This window comes from Lampetra planeri, chromosome 34 (genome assembly GCF_965212315.1).
Source record: "Lampetra planeri chromosome 34, kcLamPlan1.2.h2, whole genome shotgun sequence".
Classification (NCBI taxonomy): Eukaryota; Metazoa; Chordata; class Hyperoartia; order Petromyzontiformes; family Petromyzontidae; genus Lampetra; species Lampetra planeri.
Genome location: NC_136140.1, coordinates 3,948,307 through 3,968,619, shown reverse-complemented (window position 1 = coordinate 3,968,619; position 20,313 = coordinate 3,948,307). Strand labels below are relative to the sequence as shown.

Sequence of the window (20,313 nt, the reverse complement as noted above, 5' to 3'; positions counted from 1 at the left end):
ATCTGCGTGGTGATCCATTCTCAAATGAACAAAGCGATGCGAGCCCACGGTGAAAATTCCACATTACTGTGGCAGGCGTGAGTCTACCCATAGCAAAACCGCTGTTGACATCGGACAAAGTGGTACTTAATAAATGTGTTTTTTTCGGGTTAAATCACGCAAATACAAATGCGTCGTTAAACCCTCAACCACCCGACCCCGCGTCCCCACCCCAACCAGCCGGAGCGCAGGGCTTCCTTCTCGCCATCAACTCCAAGGTTTAGTCATGGCCCAGTCGGGGCTGCATCGCGAGCCCTTGCCAGAGGCGCCGCGGCCGGAGGCGAGTGAAGGATGCGGCTCCAAGCACAGCCAGTTCCTGCTCGAGCAGCTTTCGCGGCTGAGGGACACGCGCCAGCTCACCGACGTGGATCTACTGGCGGGGGCAGCCTCCTTCCCGTGCCACCGCGCCGTGCTGGCCGCCTTCAGCCCCTACTTCCGCGCCATGTTCACCTGCGGCTTGGCGGAGTGCGAGCGCCGCGAGGTGCGGCTCCACGACCTGGCGCCCGACAGCCTCGCCGTGCTGCTCGACTACATGTACACGGCGCGCCTGCGCCTCTGCAACGCCAACGTGCAGGCGAGTGGCACGCGTCTTGCCCCCCCCCCCCCCCCATCACCACCACTACTCTCCCTGGTCCCTCCAGCACTCCGATACCCCCCTCTTTCCGTTGGCACTTCCCGGCATAGCCAAAGTGGGGGACCTCGCGGTGCAGGGTCTCCCCCCCCCCCCCCCCACTGGCCGTTTGCCGTGCCGAGCCGGTACCGAGCCGTCTGTGGGGCCAAGCAGGGCCAGGAGGCAGGGTGGTGAGAGAGGCGTTCGACCGCGTGTGGCGCATGTCAGCGGTCGGTGCGCCGTGAGGACACCACGGCGCCACGGTGCCGTGTGTGCGCGTCTCTGGCGACGTTCGTTCCTGCGTGGCGTCGTCGACGGCGGTGGCTCGGCCCGGCTCGGCTCTTGCAGTGGAAAAACGGCGTCGGTGCTGTCCGCCTCTGACCCGCACTGACAGCGCGGTGAAGTACGGTCGAACAATAACACCCCGACGACCCGCACTGTTCGGAGGGAGGCCCTCAACCCAGCAGCAGATTGGCGAAAGGTGCTGTACGTGCCCTGGTCGCAACCACGATTCATTTTGATGCCAATCCACTCGGATTAAAGCTTTGCCCCAGCCATGCCACATCCCAGGAGAATCCGGCCCCGAGTTTTCTAAAACGCCGGCGAGCCGTGAGCGAGCGATGAGAGTCTCGGCGAAGCCTTCTCCCGATTTGTCGTTCGGAATTAGAATCTTTATTCAGGCCGGTGGAATCTCATGAGCTATTGTGAATACGCTTTGGTTCTGTCGGTAAAGTCACGTAGGTAGTGATCCAAACGTCGTGATCTACTATTTTTTCTACCCACGTGACTTTACCGAAAGAACCAAAGAGTATGGATTCCTGCAGTAACGAAAGCTTAAAATTAAGCTATTATGATTTTTTTTTAATCACAGATGTTCAGTTCATCGAGAGGCTGAAACAGTCGCGGCCTGACGTTGAAACTCGGATGGGACATTTCGTTACGGGAGGGTGGGTGGCACAAATGAACCACAATGCCTTGCTGATCTTGTCAAGCAGCGTAAGCCATCACGCGAACTCCGGTTGTCATTCTCGCAGCAGCAGCGGCTTTTGGCTGACCATCGAACAAATTCGGTCGCCGCATCGCGCGCTTTCACACGTGCTTCTGTGGCCGTCTGGAACGCTCTTCCTTCCGAAATTAGGATGCCACTGGAGCCATGCACTTGTATATCTAGATTAAAAACTCGTTTCTTTCGAAACTGCTTTGTCTGTTTAGTTGTCCTTCCCCTGCACCTCCGATTAGCACGGTTGGTTGCGTACGGTGCGAAAGACGTTCAACACCATAAACAGCGGACAAACAATACCCCATGATACATCAAGTGGCATACCACGTAAGACTTATTTATTTTGAAGCCTAAATAGAGTTTATTCAGACTAGCGAGAGCTTTTGTAAGGGAGACAGACCTGGGGACACAAGTGCTGCATGGCACACGAGGGGGTAGGTGGCCAGCACCACGCCTGGCCGCCTTTGTCTCTCCCAGTGTCGATGTTTGCACACCGCACCAGGTACTCATTTGTGACTGAGTCGACCTAGGGAGAGGCCCAGGACCGGTCCAGATAATCGTCACCGGGTGTTGGCCGTGAGCAGGAATCGAACTCGGGCGGATTGATTCGGAGCGCAGCGCGCCTACCGCTCTCCAAGTTCAACAAAGACAAAGATCCCCCGTGTAGCCTTAACAGACCGTTGGAGCCAAGTGCTGTTGGCGAGCAGCACCTATGAAGGCCGGCACGTTCGACCCACAAAGGCACACGTACGTACGCACGCACTCTTGCGATACGTGCGTTCGTGCCGGGGGGGGGGGGTGTTGGTGGTTGTGTGGGAGCGCAGGGCGTGGCGACAGGCGCGTTCCTGCTGCAGATGGACGGCGTCTTCGCCGCCTGCTCCCGCCACATGCTTGACAACATGGAGGCGTCCAACTGCGTGGGCCTGCACGCGTTCGCGCGCCAGATCGGCGCCGAGCAGCTGGCGGACGCGGCGCACGACTTCCTGCGCCGACACTTCGCCGAGGTCTGCCTGCACGACGAGATCCTCGAGGTACGCGAGCGAGCGCGCGCGTGCGCACGTGTTTGTGCGTGCGCGCGCGTGCGTGCGTCCGTGCGTGCGTGCGCATGTGTTAGTGTGTGCGTCCGTGCGTGCGAGCGCGTGCGTGCCGTTGGTTCCTACTCCCCCCTCCTCCCTTTTGTTGTTGTTGATGGGTCAGATCACGTAAATATAAACTGGAATAGGTGGCGCGCGCGCACGCACGCACGTGTGTGTGTTGAACTTCTTTCGCACCGTACGTAGCCAACCGGGCTAATCGCAGCTGCGGGGAAGGGGGGGAGAGCAGCCTCAGTCATGGCGAGATGCGCACTGGACGCGTCGCGTCCCAGGCGTGGACACATTTTGGCCCGGCGAATATGAATGTGTCGTCAAAGCCGCCACCACCACCCGACGCGGCCGATCAGTGAGGTTGAGTCACGTGAACACAACGCGCCGGTTCGTGACGACGCGAGCACGGTGACGTGTCGCCGCTCGTTGCCTCTGCGCAGGTCACCGAAGACGACTGCTTTCGCGTGCTTCAGTGGGAGTTGGTTCTATTGAAGGGGAGCGAGTAGGGAGGAGGAGTGAGATAAGGTGGGGGGTGGGGGGCAGACCCATGTCTACATATGGGCCTCTTAGGTCGTCCTCCTCGCTTCAATTCACATTGCTCACGACTCTCCCCTCTTTGGGGCCGTCCATAAATGACGTCACGCGATTTTTGACGATTTTTGACCCCCCTCCACCTCGTCACACGGCGTCACAAAAAGTCAGACCCCCCTTTAATATGACGTCACAAAGCTCTGCCCCCCCCCCCCAAATAAAACATGCTTCAAATCGCTTTAAACTATTGTCATTGTAGTGTGTGTTTAATGTGGCGCTGCACTCTGATGTTGTAGGAGAAAACATTGCTTAAAAAGTCAATTTAATTAAGTAGAACGCGTTGTCTATATTTATTTAAAGTTGCGCATTTTGATGTGACGCCACATTTCTCAACCACCCCCCCCGTCACACATCGTCACAAATGTCAGACCCCCCCCCCCCCCCTAGTCATTTATGGACGGCCCCTGTTCCCCGTGTTACCCGCAGGTCAGCGCGGATCAGCTGGAGGCGCTGATCTCGTCGGACGAGCTGAACGTGACGCGCGAGGACCCCGTGCTGGACGTGGTGCTGCGCTGGGCGCGCTGGGACCGCCGGGCGCGCGCCCCGCGCCTGGCCGGGCTGCTCGCGCGCGTGCGGCTCACGCTCGTCAGCGCGGACTGCCTCAGCGAGAGCCTCAAGGTGGCGACGACGATGACGTCGTCGGGTGACGTCGATGATGATGACGATGATGATGATGATGACGATGATGATGATGACGATGATGATGACGGCGATGATGATGATGATGACGATGATGATGACGACGATGATGATGATGACGATGATGATGACGACGACGTCCTCGGGTGACGTCGATGCTTGCGAGAACGATGATGACGATGATGATGACGATAATGACGATGATGATGATGATGATGACGAATACGATGATGACGACGATGACGACCATGATGACGATGATGATGATGATGACGATGATGATGATGATGATGACGATGATGACGACGATGATGATGATGACAATGATGATGATGATGATGACGACGATAATGAAGATGACGATAATGATGATGATGACGACGACGATGATGACGACGATGACGACCATGATGACGATGATGATGATGATGACGATGATGATGACGATGATGACGACGATGATGATGATGACAATGATGATGATGATGATGATGACAACGATGATGAAGATGACGATAATGATGATGATGACGACGACGATGATGACGACGATGACGACCATGATGACGATGATGACGATGATGATGATGATGACGATGATGATGATGACGACCATGATGATGATGATGATGACGATGATGATGATGACGACGATGATGATGATGACGACGATGATGACGACGATGACCACGACGATGATGAAGACGATGATGACGATGAGGAAGACGATGATGATGACGATTAAGAAAATGATAATGACGATGCTTATGACGACGATGCTGACGACGATGATGATGACGATTAAGACGATAATAATGACGATGATGATGACGATGATGATGACGATTAAGACGATGATAACGACGATGATAACGATGATGATGATGACGATGGAAGTGCCATTGTGGCCGATGTTTCAACGACCGTACTTCCGTGCAGACACGACAATTGGCACCGGCATGCCAGACGATTGTGACACATTCAGATCATGATGCACTACGGCAAGGTGCGGGCAGTCGTTGCTTTAAACTGGCCTCTATGTCCGAGTTATGTCCGTCTACCCTGCAGACTTTGCGTCTTACAAATGTGAATTATAATTAGTATTGCTTATCAATGAGAGGTCTACAGACCGGGTAAGTGAACCTGGTTGCTAAGATGAATCTGCTTGAAGTGGCTCATCGGGAGGCACGAGGCCAACTTTGGTGGAGATGCGTCGAGCGGCGTTCGGCGGATACGCGCTGTCCATCAGCAGTAGCAGCAGCTTTTGTATAAACAAGCAGGCAATCTCTGTGCTGGTTTCAAACTCTTGTGTGTCTCGTCAGCAAAAGTCAGGCCTTGTTAAACCACCCCTGCTGCCGGGCTACCAGACGGAGCCTAATAAAGTGTGCCTACAGGCGACAAACCCACAAAACACCCCCGAAAGCTCGACTACTCATCGTCACGAGCACGCGTGTGTTACGGTGTTTTACAGACAAATGCCGTACGTGCGACAAACTTTAAACACTTCCGTGCATTATTATTCCCCACCCACCCCCCACGATGTTTAGTTCCTGCTTGATGCATTATTTTGTTAGTTGCACTCGGCCCTTGTCGCAAATGGAACTCTCTTTGGGACGCGTGCCCAGAGGAGCACGGTGCTCGTGAGCGACGCCGCTTGCAGCCACATGTTGGCCGTGGCGCTGGAGTCGGTCGACTCGAGCCGAGCCTCCCTCGCCGTGGCGACCCCCGGCGCCGGCCTCCGCTACGGCATGGAGACATCGGACGTGATCGTGTGCGCGGGCACCGACGCGCGCGGCGTGCGCTCGCGACGCCCGGGCTACTCCGACGCGTGCTTCTGCTACGCGCCGTCTCTGCGCCGCACGTGCTACGTGGTCTGCCCGCGTCAGGGGGAGGCCCTGGCCGCCGTGCGGGCCGGCGTCGTCACGGCCGACAACGACATCATCCTCGCCGGGGAGGCCGGCTTCACCAAGGCGGCGCGCCGCGCGAGGGGAGCGCCTCCCGCCGGGGTCGAGTTCGTGAGGTGAGGGTTTGGACGAGCGGGCTGGGACGGTGGTGGTGGTGTGGGGTTGTGTGGTGATGGAGGGTGGGTGGGTGGGTGGGCAGTAGGGGGCACAGCTGGTGCATCTGCCTGCCAGTCATCTCAGTTAGTCAACCCCACGGCAACACCTGGTTCTGTCCCATGACCTCTTGTCAGCTGAGCCTTCGACACTTCACGTCGCTTCAAAGTGCACCTGGCCTGGCACAGGCGCTGCGGTGACATCACCGTCACTTAGTGGCGGGTGGCTGCTGTTGCTATTGGGTGGACAGGAAGCGAGGGATGAGTTCGGCGGGGGGAGACGATTGAGCATGGATGGAAGGACTCATGACGGGCCCACACCGAGCAGCTGCGAGACACGACGGACGCGCGTGCCCGTGGCTGCGACAGGTACCGTGCGTCGAGCTGGGAGCACGTGTGCTCGGCGCCGTACCGCGAGCTGTACGCGTTGGCGGTGGCGCGCGGACACCTCTACCTGCTGGGCGGCCAGGTGCAGGAGAAGCAGCGCTACCTCGTCACCAACGCCGCAGAGAGGCTGCCCCTCCCTTCGTCGGGAGGAGGTGACGGAGGAGGAGGAGGGATGACGCAGCAGTGGCGCAGTGTTTCTCCGCTGCCTGTCATGTTGGCCTCACACGTGGCCCTGACGGTCGGCAGTTACATCTACGTGATGGGAGGATGGATACCGCAGGTACAACAGTAGCATCGGTGTCAATTCACTCATTTATACGGGACCCCACGACCCCCCCCCCCCCCCCCCCCCCAACTGAGGCTTTCAGAGTTTGGGCCAAACATTCTCAAGCAAGGCCGTGACGATAAAATTCACGAGTTTCAGAAAGAGTTTTCCTCGATAACTAATAACATTACTGGATTATTCCTTCAAATGATGGTGAGGTCAAGCAAGGGCTTGGAGGCACAGGTACGCGGGGTTGTAGGGACAAAGGGGGGAATGAAGACACAAAGATACCGGAGTGGTGTGCACTAACAGATCATCTCCGGGAAATATCGGGATGATTAATTAATGCCATTATTGTGGTGGTGACACAGACTTTTAACGCAGAGGAGATAATGTGCCGAAATGCGATTCCGTCGAGCGTCATTAACTCCACCGAAATTCATTATTTCTCGTGTGAGAGATAATTTGATTAAAAAAAACCCCACCCCTAATTAGGTACGCAAAGTCGTCCGTGAAACATTTTTTTTCTCGGAAGTTTGCGAGTTCACATTGTGGCCGAGCGTTAACTCAGGGGTGGGCTGAGTGACACAAAGAGGATGCCCCCTCTGGCAGTGTCAACGTGGAATTTCCACCAAGGGGTCAGCAGGGTCGTGCCCTCGGCTCGTCGCAAGGCTTGACCCCCACCCCCCACCCCCACGCGGCACGCCCAGACACCACACGGCAGAGGTCGCAACCGGGTACCCGATACCCGTACCCTACCCGATACCCGGCTACCCGTACCCGGCCGGGTACGGGTACGGGTAGCCGTTTGCGACCCTGGTGCGGCCGGGTACGGCTAGGCCGTGAGTCACTGGTGAGTAACCGTTTGTCACTCATTTCGGGTATGGTACGGGTAGGGAACGGGTACCCGTACCCGGCTGGGTACGGGTACGGGTACCCATTTGCGACCCTGGTACGGCCGGGTACGGGTACGGGTAAGGAATCAAAGCCCGTTCGCGACCTCTGCCACACGGTGGGACCTATGGGGGGGGGGGGGGGTGGTGGTGGCGTTTGTTTGAATCTCTCTCCCGCAGCTGGAGCGCCCGGACGAGGAGCTGGAGCGGCTGAGCAACCGCGCCTTCCGCTACGACTCGGAGCGCGACCGCTGGCAGGAGCTGGCGTCAATGCGCTTCTCACGCTACCGCTTCGGCTGCGCCGCCCTCAACGGCGAAATCTACGTCGTGGGCAAGTGCCGCGCCGGCGAAGGCGAAGGTCACCCCCCCCCCCCTCCTCTCCTCCTCCTGCCCCGTGTGACCTTGTCACGGGCTGTGGGGGGCAAGTGCCGTTAGCGAGCTTGTGCCCAATGAAGACCGCCGCAGCACACGTGGAGGGCGTGCGGTCAACACCGCGCCCGGCCACCTTTGCCTCCCCCGGCGGTGATTTTTACGCACCGCACTGGGGGTACTCACTTTAGGCTGAGTCGACCGAGGGGAGGCCCAGGGCCGTTTTGGAATATCGTCAGTGGTGGTTGGCCGTGAGCGGGGTATCTAACCCACGTCGCCGGGTTCGTCGTGCGACGCACTAACCGTTGCACCACCGCTCCCCGCAGTGCGTGTGCAGTATTGCACACGCACGTACGCATGCACAAAGATCCCACGTGCAGCACTGTTTTGTCGAATTAGGTGAAAACCCCAAGTAAAAACGTGATCGTTGTTGGAAATTGTTCACCGTGGCTGAGACCATGAACTTGCTACGCTCAAATAATTAAGTTAATCGCAGGTGGCAGGCAGCCTGGATTCGAACGCGGCTGCATCTTGCGGTTGATTAGTTACATTTATTTTACATGTGCAGTATATCTCTGCGAAACGATGTGGCATTGAAAAAAAGCCCCTTTAAATGATATACATACAATCACATTTCAGAATACGATTGATTCTCGGGCGGATGAAACCCGCATTCGAGCCCAGGATCTCAGTGGTTTCAGCCCAATAGATCTTGACCTTCCTGAGCCAACAGGCCACAATTAATTTAACATTTCATCTGCCGAGTCCTGATCGGTTTATATGACGCTTGGGATGCCCGGCCCTTGGGTGTCCTTAATACCCCAGTGGCGTTCGTCCTGCAATTCCAGTCTCGTATCGCCTCTCCTAGTGTTTAAATTCCCATCAAAGGAAGACCCCGCTTATGCCCTCCCCCTCCACCACCCCCCCTCCAAGCCTAAGCTTCAACGGCGCAATTAAATGCACCTCCCAACACCGCTGGATATAACAGTTGGAAAATCGCTGCTAAACCGACCGGAAAATGATTTGCATTTTTTTTTTGCTAAATAGCCAACTTCTGAGAGTGAAATTTCGATATGATGCATTGGCGTGCCGCTTTCCCCCTGACAGTTGGACACTGATGAATGGGGGTGACTCGGAGCCTCCGTTTCGCGGCGGCGATGCGCAGCCGGAAATAATTTGCGCGGCATGCGGTGTGAGCTCGGCGGGCGGGCGTGAGCGCGTGTACGTTGTGCTCGCGCGCACGTTTCAGCGCGCGGTGTACGCGGGACATTTGCCAGGGCGAAAGGGAGCTAAACCGCACACAAACGGTGCGGTAAGGTCGCACGCAACGGCGGACGCAGAACGGGGAAATCCTGGGAAGCGACCCACAGCCGCGAGTTCGTTCGCGATGAGCTCTTGGGTCGTTTTTTTCAAGGGTGTTCGGCTAAAGCTGGAAAAAAAATCAGTTTAGTAAAACGTCATTAGCCTATGCGGGGTGATAATCGGGGCAGGTTTTTGGGTGCGATTGACATTTCGGCTGTCCACGGTTGACCCCCAAGGTGCCGTAAGTTTCAAGCGACACGCGAAAACGACACACGCGAAGAACAACAAACACTTGCAAAAACGCATTTCGAATGAACCGCACCATTGTCGTGAAACCGCGCTTTTCGGGCCCGCACCACGATTATACTCTACTGTGATCGGTGTTTCTCGTCATTTAAAAATTTTACCCTAAGATGCCAACCAACCAAACGCGCGCAACCACAAGCGTGCTTCAGTTACTGCCGACAACCCTCGCGTTGGGTGTTGCAGCCTCGCTGCCACGCGCTCACGACACAATCGTGGTGCCACGCGGACGCGTGCCGTACGTGCACCTGCACGAGCTCGGATACGTCTACTCTGTTCCGAACTGTCCCTGCAAGTCGTGCCCCGTCGCACGAAAACTGCCGACGAAGCTCATCGGCAGGCGCGCCGTCAGCGACAAGTTGGTTCGCGGTTGCGGGCGATCAGGCGCAGACCAGCGCTTGAAGATTCTAGATTTGAAGCTTTCGTGACTGCAAGGATTCATATCCTTAGGTTTTTACTCTCACTTGATACAGCTATCGTGCTGTGACGGTTCCACCTGAAGACGGAAGCTTGTGTTGCCTCCGAAACGTCGTGATTTTTATTTTACCTTTATTAATTTATTTATTTTTACCTACGTGATTTTACTGAAAAAACCTAAGAATACGGCGCTTGAAGCTTCTGCCGGGTTGTCGTTAACTCGAGGTGATGGTTGTCGCCGTTAGAACTCCGTAGGAACCCCCCCCTCTTTCAAAGCGCGAGAGCGGCATTCGAGCGGGGGGGAGGGCGACTGAATTCATTAACCGCCGCGCGCTCTATTTCTGTCGGTGCAAAGACTCCACGCGTTTCGCGGCGCGATACAAAGTCAAACAAGAGGAGCGCTTTGATTGCAGGAGCCTGCGGGCGTGTTTGTGTGTGCGCGCGTGTGTGTTTGTGCGTGTGTGTTCGTGTGCGTGTGCATGCTTGTGCTTTCGTGTTTATGTGCGTGTGTGTGCGCGTGCGTGTGTGTGCTCGTGCGTGTGTGCGTGTGTGTGTGTGCTCGTGCGTGTGTGCGTGTGTGCGCGTGCGTGTATGCGTGTGTGCGTGTGTGTGCGTGCGTGTGTGCGCGTGCGTGCGCGTGTGTGAGCGTGCGTGTGTGCGTGTGTGCGCGTGTGTGCGTGCGTGCATGTGTGCGTGTGTGTGCGTGTGCGTGTGTGTGTGCGTGTGTGTGTGCGTGTGTGCGTGTGTGTGTGTGCGTGTGTGTGTGTGCGTGTGTGCGCGTGTGTGCGTGCGTGCGTGTGTGCGTGTGTGTGTGTGTGTGTGCGTGTGTGTGTGTGCTCGTGCGTGTGTGCGTGTGTGTGCGTGCGTGTGTGCGCGTGTGTGAGTGCGTGTGTGCGCGTGTGTGTGCGTGTGTGTGTGTGTGTGCGCGTGTGTGTGTGCGCGTGTGTGTGTGCGTGTGTGCGTGTGTGCGCGTGTGTGTGTGCGTGTGTGTGCGCGTGTGTGCGCGTGTGTGTGTGCGTGTGTGCGTGCCGCGCGATTAGAGCGCCGCGCCGTCGTTAACCCTGCATCTGCGTGAACATTTGACCAGTGGTTGTGGCTCATGTCATATTTCATCGATCGGTCGAAGCTACGTGATCGTTCAAACGTGGTAGCAGACCTGGAATTCAATGCGCAACGAATTATCAGAAGCAGTGGCCGGTAACAATGAAACATAACTCCACCCCCCCACCCTTTTAAGTAGGCGACTCATCCATGATAATTTCGCTACGGCAGCAGATGGTACACTCCGTCACTCGGCAAACCAGCGGCCCTCATGTCATCGTGCACAGCAGCTCAATCCACTGCTGGTCGAACGCCTCCGCACGGCACTGTGGTTCTTTCGCCACATTTCACCATGCTGGCCAGCGTGGGTCGTTGAGGTGGGGGGGGGAGACGGATGGGTTCAGACATCACTCGTCGTTCGATGCCTTCGCGTGAAGGGCACTGGCGGTTGAGCCGCGTCTCTGCGTTTGTTGCTGCACTCGCTTCGCCGTGACGCTGCGCCACACACAAGACGTTGCCGCAGACCCCCCCCCACCCCCCCGGTGGCCCCTTGCAGCGCTACCGCTGAGCCGCTGTTGTGACACCGCCGAGTGGGGCAGCGTGGTCGGCGAGCAACGAAATGCGTGTTGAACTTCTTTCGCGCCGTACGTAGCCGACCGCGCTGATCGGAGGTGCGGGGGAAGGACAGCAAACTGAATGCTGAAAGCAGTTCTAAAGCAGTGGGGTTTCAATCTAGTTTTAAAAGCGCACATCTCTACTATCGGAGGGAAGAGCGTTCCAGACGGCCACAGAAGCGCACCTGAAAGCGCCGCGCGATGCTGTGACCGCCGTCTTTGTCCGACGGCCACCAAAAAGCCGCCGCTGCGAGGGTGACAACCGGAGTGTCGCGTGGTGATGATTTCTGCTCCTTGACGAAATCAGCGAGGGTATTGTGGTTCACTTGTGGCAAGCACTTCGTGCGTGATGAGTGCGACTTTCGAATGTATTTGTTCGGCAAACGGAAGCCATTGCTTCTCGGCGAGTACTGAACGGACTTGGTCGGATATTGCAGGGCTTCCCCCCCCCCCCCACACTCTTTGTAGCCTGGGCCCACTGTGATCTGGTGCAGTTTCACCGCCTGCGCACTCGTGACCCACACCACCACCGACCATCGCACGCGGAGGTCACGGCAAACGAGACCTTGGCGCTGAATCGGTGGCGGCGTTTGCCGGCACCACGTGTTAACAGCCCCGCGCAGCTCGTAATCAGCGCAGCTTGTGTGTCCGATTTTCTGACAAACGGGCGTTTGATGAGTGGGTGGCGTTTGTAAAAAAAAAAACATGAAAACGCAGCAATAAAGCTTAGTACCCCCCCCCCTTCTCCCCCCCCCCAATTTACACCTCCCCCCCTCAACTCTCCGAGAGCTGCAAGAGAGGGGGTGGTGTGGGGGGGGGGGGGTGGTGTGGGGTTGGTGGTGTGAGGGGGCTGGTGTGGGGGGTGGTGTGGGGGGGGGGTGTGTGGGGGGGTGGTGTGTGGGGGGGTGTGTGGGGGGGTGGTGTGTGGGGGGGTGGTGTGGGGGGGGGGGTGGTGTGGAGTTGGTGGTGTGGGGAGGGTGGTGTAGGGGGGTTGGTGTGAGGGGGTGGTGTGAGGGGGCTGGTGTGGGGGGTGGTGTGGGGGGGTACCCCAGGAAGATTAAAAACATTCCACCACCCACGAACCGCCTCATCCCACAACCCCTGGCTCATAAATCACCGCAACACGTAAACACGTCAATTAGGGGCTTTTATACCGGCACAACACAAAGGGTTTGTGTTTGGTGTTCGCACGGCGCGTACACACAACGCTTCTAAGCGAACATTACAGCGGCACACCGGTGGTAGCGCGGTGTAATATAACAACAAATAACGCGACAATTATTTGTTTTTCCGCGATTCGCAACTCCCCCCCACCCCCCGGTCAGAAAATGTTGCGGGGTAGTGGTGGTGATGATGGTGGTGATTATGGTGGTGGTGAGTCAAAATCAGTTCTCGTGATGTCGTAGGCGATCGAAAGACGTTCTCACGAGCAGTCTGAACACGAAGGGTCACAGTCAGCCACGACCACGTTCGGCTGCTCCGTGTTCCAAAGGCAACATTTGACTCCTCGTGCCCTGGGACTTGGTGGGACGCTGCCTCGATTAATTTCCGGAATAGCTCCTCGGCGGACGATGGCATCAACAGATTAGAGACTCGTGGTGGTGCCACCACCGCCACGAGCCAACGGGAAGGGAGCTGCTGAATCGAAGTGCAACTTGTGATGGGGCGTCTGTCTGTGGGTCACTTCACCGGCGACAGCGACACCGTCAGACTGCTGTACGAGGACCGCTGTAAATTTCGATGTAAAGTTTTCGTGACTGCAGGGATTCATATTCTTGGATCTTTCGGTAAAGTCACGTAGAAGGGAAATAATGAAATAATAAAAAATACAACACCTGAGGACGGCTGCTTGTGTTGTGGCCGAAACGTCGTGAGAATTTTTATTATGTAAATTATTTTATTATTTTATTATTTCCCTTGTACGTGACTTTACCGAAAGAGCCAAGAATATGAGGACCGCTGTGTTATGCTGCACCGGTGGACCGCACAGCATTTGTATTGCATTATATTTCTAATTGTACTATGTTTGTTTTCTCTTTCATTTGCACGTGATGACGATTGCTTGTGTTGCAATCGAAACGTCGCGTGCTATTATTACATTTATTATTTTATCTTTCTACGTGACTTTACCGAAAGAACCAAAAAGTAATAAATCGTCCAGTCACTCCGCCGTGTAGGTCGCTGTGTAGTGGCACCAACGCAGCGATGATAACTATACTGGTAGGAACCTCCTGGTGACACCAACCCACAGGGGATTATTGTGTCCGTCCGTCCGTCGTGCATCCAAAAATGGGAGGGGTGGGGCTGGGTGGAGAGGGGAGGGTGGGGAGGGGCTGGGTGGGGAGGGGAGGGTGGTGAGGGGCTGGGTGGGGAGGGTGGGGCTGGGTGGGGGGTGGGAGGGGTGGGGCTGGGTGGGGAGGGGAGGGGCTGGTCACCCCGTGGTGCCCTTATAAAACTCAACGTTTAACCTACTTACGCCGGCTTGTGCCCGCCCTCACAGTCGGCCACATTTGCGGAATACACCACGCCGCCGTTGACCCTGGCCATTGACCGAGCAACCCAACGTTCCTACCAGCTCCCTCCGCAGGAATGTGTTAACAAACAAACAAAGACAAGCCACTGCGGGCTGCACGCCGTCAACGGAGGATGATTATCCAAACGACACCAACTCTCTCTCCCCTGACCTCACAAAGTCATCTCCAAGCTGGAAGACCCCGACATTAGCACTCGTGTTTGTGTGACACTGGGGAGCGCTGCGCTACGAACCCGGCGACCAGAGTTCCATTCCCGCTCACGGCCAACATCAGTGAGTCGGTCCAAGGCCGCTATTATTAGGTCGTCTCAAATGAGTACCTGGTGTGGTGCGGTAAACATTGGCACGAGGGAGACAAGGGCAGTCGGGCATGGTGCTGGCCACCCAGAATCAGAATATATATTGATACTGGAGGAATCCGATGGGCTAGACATTTTTTTCTCGCAGCTGTCCAGCATAGACAATCAAAGACCACTTCTTTAAAGTGCCGTGCTGGCCTTCATAGGTACTGCTGCTCGCTAATGGCACTTGCCGCAAAAGTCTGTTAAGACTACACGGAGGGGGGGATCTTTGTCTTGTGTGGCGTGCCCCCCCCCCATACCCACCGCCCCCCCGCCACCTCAAGTCTAAACGAGAGTTCCTATTATCACTGTTTCATTGCTTTCATGGCTTTATTTTTGGTGATTTTTGAAAAGTTTTTCTGTTTGGCCATGTTTGTTTGTTGTAGTACAGAGTTAGACTGATGGCCTTAATATCAGTTGTCTTGTGGTTGTTGTTGTTTGACTTGCATCCCACTGGGATTTTTGCACACAGTGTTGGTGTACGGTGCTTTTTCTGCAATATTTTGCTGTCTTTTCTTGGATTTTCTGTTTGCACATAGTCACATAGTCACTTTAAGATGTTTTCATGTTTTTGTTTTTTGTTTGTTGCGGTTGCACCCGATTCAAGAGCCGAATGGCTCACAGGGCTACACCTAATAAACTAACTTGAACTTGAGAGTCTCTCTCTAATCGGGGGCTTGCTCTGCACGCAGGCGGCATCGGCTGCAAGGGACCGGACCGGGGCCAGACGCGGCGCTGCCTCGACTCGCTCGAGATCTACAGCCCCGACGGAGACTTCTGGAGGGACGGCCCCTCGCTGCCCTCCCCGCTCCTCTCGCTACGCAGCAACGCCTCCAACGCCGTGGCCGTCAACGGACGCGTCTTCGTGTGCGGTGGATTCAACTCTCCCGGTGCGAGACGCTGGACCTAGAGCGGGGGGGGGGGGTCTCCCCCGTCGGGGTCGTTCCTCCGGTTCACCACCTAGCAGTCTTAAATAACGCCACTAATGCACAAACCAGAAAAATATCTCGATGTGAAGCCTTCGTGACTGCGGGAATCCACACTCTTTGGTTCTTTCGGTAAAGTCACGCAAGATAGAAAATTAATAGATCACGACGTTTCGATCGCAACACAAGCAACCGTCGTCAGGTGAGACAAATACGGCAGGAGAACTGCTGACGCAGGAGCAAAAATATCGTCCGGCTCGCTCTTAACGATGTGGTTTGTCTTCTTGGTTCTTTCGGTAAAGTCACGTAGATGGGAAGTAATAAAATAATAAAGATACAACATAATAAAATATTATTTTATTTTATTATGTTCTATTTTTATTATTTGTATTATTATTTTATTACTTCCCATCTACGTGATTTTACCGAAAGAACCAAGAAGATGAATCCCTGCAGTCACGAAAGAAGCTTTAAATCGAGATGTGGTTTGTGTATGGGGGTGTTGGCACTCGCAGGAAAGTCAAGGGCATCCGCGCCCGCTGATGATCCCGCCGCTAAGGCAATCGCTGCTTCTTACAGTTGTGTGAAGTCAAGATAATTAGGTCTACCGGTTAATCAAAAATATAATTAAGCTCTTTTTTTCCTTTGTTTAATCGGGACGCCCAAACTCAAAGGTCAGCGCACAAAGTGTTTACTTCTGCGGCGACAGCGGCGGCGGCGGCGCGTGATCGATTGCTCTCACTCACCCCCCGCCCCCCCCCCTCCCTGCTAAAACACGACGTTAAATCACCAGGCACAAAAGGGCTGCGTAGAACCTGAAGATAGTGTCCAGGTCATGACAATGAGCCCCGGGGCTCGGTGTCTCCATTGACGGTCGTCTGGAGCAAGGCACGGCGGCCACGGAGGGTTTGCGGTTGTCACCGGAGTTGACCAGAAAATGTTGGAACAATCTTGGGGTAGGAAATGGATATCTCACAATACCGGAATATGGGAGAACCATGGGCAATTGGATTGTCTTGAGCGGTGTGTTGTTATGCGACTGACAAAAAAAAAACTCGGGGGCTTTTGATGTCCCAGTAAGACGTACAGATTTCTCAGGACAGCTGTCTTTAAAAAAACGAAAGTAAAGAGGACGATGCTGGGCAAACGATGCCAGTTGTAAGTAGATTGTGTTGAACCCGGTGAGAACTCAAGAGAGACCAGTACGGGCAGAGTGGTTTGCACGAGTGAGCTGTGTCTCCAAAATTACAAAAGCAATGAACATACAAATATAAAGAATGTGGAAACCCATAATGGAGACAAAACTAAACAAATTTCTATTCATTTTACAAGCAAGGTAAGGTCAACTAAGCTATGTAGCTCATTTTCAGACGCGACCCGGCCACAAATGACCGCTCAACGAAGTGGCTCATCACGTGGCAATGTATAGCAGCTGCATACTCTCAACACATGTTTCTAAATGTGGAGAGGAAAAACCGGAGGACCCAGAGAAAAATCCACACGACCACGGGGAGAACGTGCAATCTCCAAATATACAGCAGCAGGCGTCAGGGTTGGGATCGAACCCACAACCTCCTATACACCAGGCGAGGTAGTTAACATCTCGCCACCGTGGCGCCCAATGCATTTGCATGGGGAATGCCTCCCAATTCCTCGAGCTAAGAATGCACGGCAGGTCTGGTGAACACTTGAACAGGTTGGCCCAGGCAGTCATCGAATCTGCTTCCTTGCCCGTTCCAGCGCAGTGCGAGCTCGCCGTTGTGGCAGCTGCCTCCACTTGAATGCCTCTGCCAAGTTGTGTTTCGCCTAACCCACACACGTGCACAGCCCTGTTGTCAATCCACCGGCTACACGCTGGCGTGGGTGTTACTTGACCACACTTCACCACGTTGGTTCGTGCCGGTTGGTGAAGTGGGAAAGTGGAGTGGTGGTGGTGGGTGGCGGGTGTGTGGGTCGGTGGGTGTGTGGGTCGGTGGATGTGTGGGTGGTGGGTGGTGGTGGGTGGTTGTGGGTGGTGGGTGATTGTGGTAGTGGGTGATGGTGGTAGTGGGTGGTGGTGGTAGTGGGTGGTGGTGGGTGGTGGGGGTGGTGGGTGGTGTGGGTGGTGGGTGGTGGTGTGGATGGTGGGTGGTGGTGTGGGAGTGTGGGTGGGTAGGTGGGGTTGGGGGGAGCCCAGGATCGGTTCAGATATCACTCACCACTGATGTTAGCCGTGGCCGGGAATCAAACTCAGGTCATTGGGTTAATAGCGTAGCGCTCAAACCCCCGTTGCCACCACTCCTCTGCGTATTTAATTATTTAGCTGCACTTCTCGTGCCACTAGTTCCCCGCGTGTGCCTCGTTCGGCACTGCAATGCGATTTCCACATTTTGACATCCAGTTCCGTGCTGCGCTCGTTTCTGAACTTAAAAGAAACTATTTTTTATTTCATTTTACCACTTAAACCCATTGAGCTATATAGCTGTTTTTTTCAGAAGCGACCCGACCACAAATGAAAGCCCAACGTAGTGGCTTATCGTCGTGTGGACATCAAGAGCACGGCCACACGCTCGAAGCGCTTGACGTTGATTCTAAACGAGGAGGGGGGAAAAAATTTAAACGGAGGACCCCGGAGAAAAATCCACGGGACCACGGGGAGAGAGACACGCAAACTCAAGAGACATATACAGCGGGCGTCATCGAACGCACAAACCTCATCTGTACCAGGCGAGGGAGTTAACATCTCAACCACCACGGCGCCCCGTGTATTTAATCATTTAACGGCATCCTGTGCGTAGCTCGTTTGGCATTGCAATTCCTCCACCCCACCTCCCGCCACCACATGTTGTGATTCGCTTCCGTGGTGCGCTCGTTTCTAACTCGGTTCTCGCTCGGTGCAAACGACCGTCAGCATCAATCGGCTCTCGGCTCTCTCTCGAGAGAGGTCAAGGACGTGATGATGGTCGTTGTGTTTCGTTACCGGGTCTTTATTTGTGAAAAGTGCGAGAGCCACATTCAGGATGAGTCTGTTGCTTTTTTTTGTTTACAAGAGAGATCTGGCTCATCATGAACGTGACACCAGAGTCGTACAAATATACATAACACGTGGAAAAAACGATGACGTTCTAATAATGGAAACATTGCAGCTAAACATAAAACCCTAAACAGCTTAATCGATGAAGGGAAAACTCAATGAAGGTTAAATACATTTTGAAATGTCAATAATATATGGATGTATAATGACAGGCCAATTTTTAAAAGCACTTACATTTGTATGGTTCGTGATTTAAATTGCAAATTTATATTTTTTAATGGACCGGGAGGGAACAGATTTGAAATGCAAGACGCAAGCAACACTGTCCCATGCACGAGCAGCATCGTGGTACAAGGAGGATATTATAAATGTCGTGTGATGACAATGGCAATCGTCATGATTGATAATGATGATGATGACAATCATAATTATTGATAATGATGATGACAATCACAATGATTGATAATGATGATGACAATCACAATGATTGATAATGATGATGACAATGACAATCATAATTATTGATAATGATGATGACAATCACAATGATTGATAATGATGATGGCAATCATCATGATTGATAATGATGATGACAATCACAATGATTGATAATGATGATGACAATCACAATGATTGATAATGATGATGACAATCATAATGATTGATCATGATGATGACAATCACAATGATTGATAATGATGATGGCAATCATCATGATTGATAATGATGATGACAATCACAATGATTGATAATGATGATGACAATCATAATGATTGATCATGATGATGACAATCACAATGATTGATAATGATGATGACAATCACAATGATTGATAATGATGATGACAATCATAATGATTGATAATGATGATGACAATCACAATGATTGATAATGATGATGACAATCACAATGATTGATAATGATGATGACAATGGCACTCATAATTATTGATAATGATTATGACAATCACAATGAATGATAATGATGATGACAATCACAATGATTGATAATGATGATGACAATGGCATTCATAATGATTGATTGTTATGATGACAATCACAATTGTAATTATTGATAATGATGATGACAATCATAATGATTAATAATGATGATGACAATGGCAATTATCATAATTGATAATGATAATGACAATCATAATGATTGATAATGATGATAACAATGACAATTATGACAATAAGCCACTTCGTCGAGCTATAACAACGACCCAGGTGACAATGACGCCAACGACGACCGCGGCAACGGCTGCGATGACACCCGCGATGCATCGCAATGACTCTCCGCCGCAGACCGTCACGAGGTCATCCAGAAGGACATCCTGGAGTTTGACCCCTGGGATGGCGGCTGCTGGACTGTGGTGGCGCGCGACGTCCTCATGCACAACGACTACGACGCGTGCCTGGTGGCGCGCCTCAACCTCCGTGACCTCATCCCCCCGCCCCCCGACCTCGTGGAAGCGTGACCTCCCCCCCCAACCAACTCACCTTCTGCGGGGAAATGAAGCCCCGCTAGTGTCGCTTACCGCCCACCGCTGCCCGCTACGCTCCTGGGTGACGTGGAGACTTTGCGGGGAGAACATTGCCCGTCTGATCGAGTAGAAGATTTGTCGCTTGGGCATTCATGGATCTCCCGGCTTATGGGATTTTCGCCGCGCTCAGTTTGGCGGTCTTGCGCCAGACTTTTTTAATTTCGCCGCGTGCTTCAGAGTGAGTGCCACTCGGGCAGTTCAGTTAACCTGGTGCCGTCCTCGGAAAAGTAATTTCCCACAATCCCCTGGGAAATTGATGGCAGATTTATATATATGATGAAATATCAACAAAAATACTTCGTCGTTTCTACTGAGGGGAGCTCTCTCATTTCGTGTTTTGAGA

At 53.8% G+C, this 20,313-nt stretch overlaps 1 protein-coding gene across 1 annotated transcript; it reads left to right on the top strand.

Annotated features, from left to right (window-relative positions):
- The first annotated feature begins 259 nt into the window (after positions 1 to 259).
- Positions 260 to 19,917, top strand: KBTBD12 (kelch repeat and BTB domain containing 12). Its single transcript, XM_078610402.1, has 8 exons — positions 260 to 613; positions 2,474 to 2,680; positions 3,752 to 3,943; positions 5,590 to 5,984; positions 6,390 to 6,687; positions 7,746 to 7,896; positions 15,178 to 15,375; positions 19,732 to 19,917. Exons 1-8 carry the CDS (start codon positions 266 to 268, stop codon positions 19,902 to 19,904), a joined length of 1,962 nt encoding a protein of 653 aa, XP_078466528.1. The 5' UTR covers positions 260 to 265; the 3' UTR covers positions 19,905 to 19,917.
- The last annotated feature ends 396 nt before the right edge of the window (positions 19,918 to 20,313 follow it).

Bases quoted from the DNA above. Each gene is read 5' to 3' on its own strand.
- KBTBD12 (XM_078610402.1), top strand. From the start codon at position 266: ATGGCCCAGTCGGGGCTGCATCGCGAGCCCTTGCCAGAGGCGCCGCGG. The intron at 5,985-6,389 runs GTGAGGGTTTGG...TGGCTGCGACAG, and splicing joins GCCGGGGTCGAGTTCGTGAG to GTACCGTGCGTCGAGCTGGG. The intron at 7,897-15,177 runs GCAAGTGCCGCG...CTCTGCACGCAG, and splicing joins CGGCGAAATCTACGTCGTGG to GCGGCATCGGCTGCAAGGGA.